We start from the raw sequence: 1,842 nt of genomic DNA, 5'->3' as shown, positions 1-1,842 counted from the left end.
GTACTTGAGAAGGGAGAATAGATTTCTTTTTAATATAGAGATTAAAATGGAGCTTGGAAAGGAGCCACGGGCGGGGTCCAGCAGACCCGCCCAACCCCCCCAGTCACGGGCCCCCCAGTTAGAGACAGGTGTCCCGGGCACAAACCCGCCCTCCGCAACGAGAAGGCACGCCGGCCTCTGCACGCTGTGGCTCGTTGCCTATTAAAATGTCATCAGAGAAGAGAACATCACTCTGAAGAAGGCAGCTGGGGGCCAGGACACCCGGGTCCCCGAGAGAGGAGCCTCCCCACGACGCGAGCCGTGTCCCACCCACCGGCCGTGTCCCCGCGGACGCATGGGCCCAGGACTTTGGTTTTGATGCCTTGTTTTCACTAACACCCCAAGTCCAGTCCCTCAGCAAATCCTACTGGCTCTGCCTCCAAAACCTGTGTGGTCCCCGCTCCTCGCCAGCCGCCCACCCCGTCCCCCTTCTCACACTCCGCGAAGCTCCCTAACGTCCGCCCTGCCCTCCGCGCCCGGCCAGAGCGACCCTTTGACACCTGAGCTAGTGGGTCGCTTCTCTCCTCTGAAGTCCCCTCGCTGCCCCCGAGGAGAAGGGAGAGTCCGCGGCAGCCCCGGGGTCACGGGCCCTGGCGGCCCCACGGGCCGGGGCGGCTTCCTGGAGCCCCGGCCGCGCCCCCCGTCCATCCTCTGCACACCACCCGCCGCCCGGCCACACGGCCTCCGCGCCCAGGAAGGAGCCGCGCCACGTCCACACCCAGACGCCGACGCCGCGTGCTGGCGACATGGGCGACTTCTGTTTTCTTTTCTTATCTGTATTTTCTACATTTTTAAAATTTGTTATGAGTGAAAAAAAAAAGGCCCCATGTCCCTGAAGAGTGTGACTTGGGGACGGCCGTGAGCCAGGGTCAACGTGACGCGTTTCGCTGCTGCGCGGCCGCCTGGCAGCACCGTCCTCCCTAAAACCCTTCATCTCTTGGTCCCTAGAACCTGCATCCCCCTGACCTGCACCCCTCTGGCCTGACCCCGGAAGGTGACGAAGGCAGGCTGGCCCCGCCACGAAGTCACTCCGCTCGCTAAGGCCACCCGCCCGCTCTGAAGGCTGACGGCAGGGCAGGTGCCGGCGCCCCCGGCCTCACCTGTTGATCTCCAGCGTGTGCACCCCGTACTTGCCGTCGATGATGTACTTGCCGGGCTCGGCGGCCTGGCAGAGCAGGCTCCCGTCTTTGTACCTGGTGGGGGACACACTCGGGTTAGTGCGGAGGCTGACTGCATCGTCCTGACTGCCCTGCAGGTGGCTGCTCTGCTCTCCAGGGGTCACGGCGGTGGGCGGAGGGGGCGGCTGGGGGGACGTCCAGAGCCCACACTGTCCTGTCTGTGTGGGGAGAGGGCACCGGTCCCCGGCGACCCTTGGTAACAGCGCCGAGGGTCTGCTCGCCTGCGCCAGGAACTCAGGCTGCATCGTCCCAGAGGGAGGCCAGTGGACAGCATCAGCTGCGCCAGACCAGCCCCCGGGCCACCAGGGAGCTGAGACGGGCCCAGTGGCTCTGCCCTGAGCCTGACTGGACCAAGCCGGCCTCGCGCCCCCAGGACGAGGGCCACAGCCTCGCCTCCCCACCTGCCTGGGGCTGAGACCCCTCCCAGGTACCCGCAGAAAGACTATGGCGCCCATGGCAGGGGCCAACTAGGGGACAGTGGCATCACCTCCAGCACGGGGAAAGCAAAGGCACTCGTGTCTGCAGCGGCGCTTGACACAGAGGGCCCGAGGGCCTCGGACGTGGGACTCTGGGGTCACACAGCTCCGCTGACCGCACTGCGGCCCCAGGGCCTGGAGCTTGGTCT

At 65.7% G+C, this 1,842-nt stretch overlaps 1 protein-coding gene across 1 annotated transcript in view; it reads right to left on the bottom strand.

Annotated features, from left to right (window-relative positions):
* Positions 1-1,842, bottom strand: part of MYOM2 (myomesin 2) — a 103,160-nt gene that overhangs the window by 91,964 nt on the left and 9,354 nt on the right. The window contains exon 6 of the mRNA XM_023526072.1: positions 1,140-1,232. Coding sequence (XP_023381840.1) covers positions 1,140-1,232 — 93 coding nt within the window. The remainder of the gene's footprint in view (positions 1-1,139; positions 1,233-1,842) is intronic.

The sequence above is a fragment of the Pteropus vampyrus genome, unplaced genomic scaffold (assembly GCF_000151845.1).
Source record: "Pteropus vampyrus isolate Shadow unplaced genomic scaffold, Pvam_2.0 Scaffold690, whole genome shotgun sequence".
NCBI lineage: Eukaryota > Metazoa > Chordata > Mammalia > Chiroptera > Pteropodidae > Pteropus > Pteropus vampyrus.
This window is presented reverse-complemented; position numbering and strand designations above follow the sequence as displayed.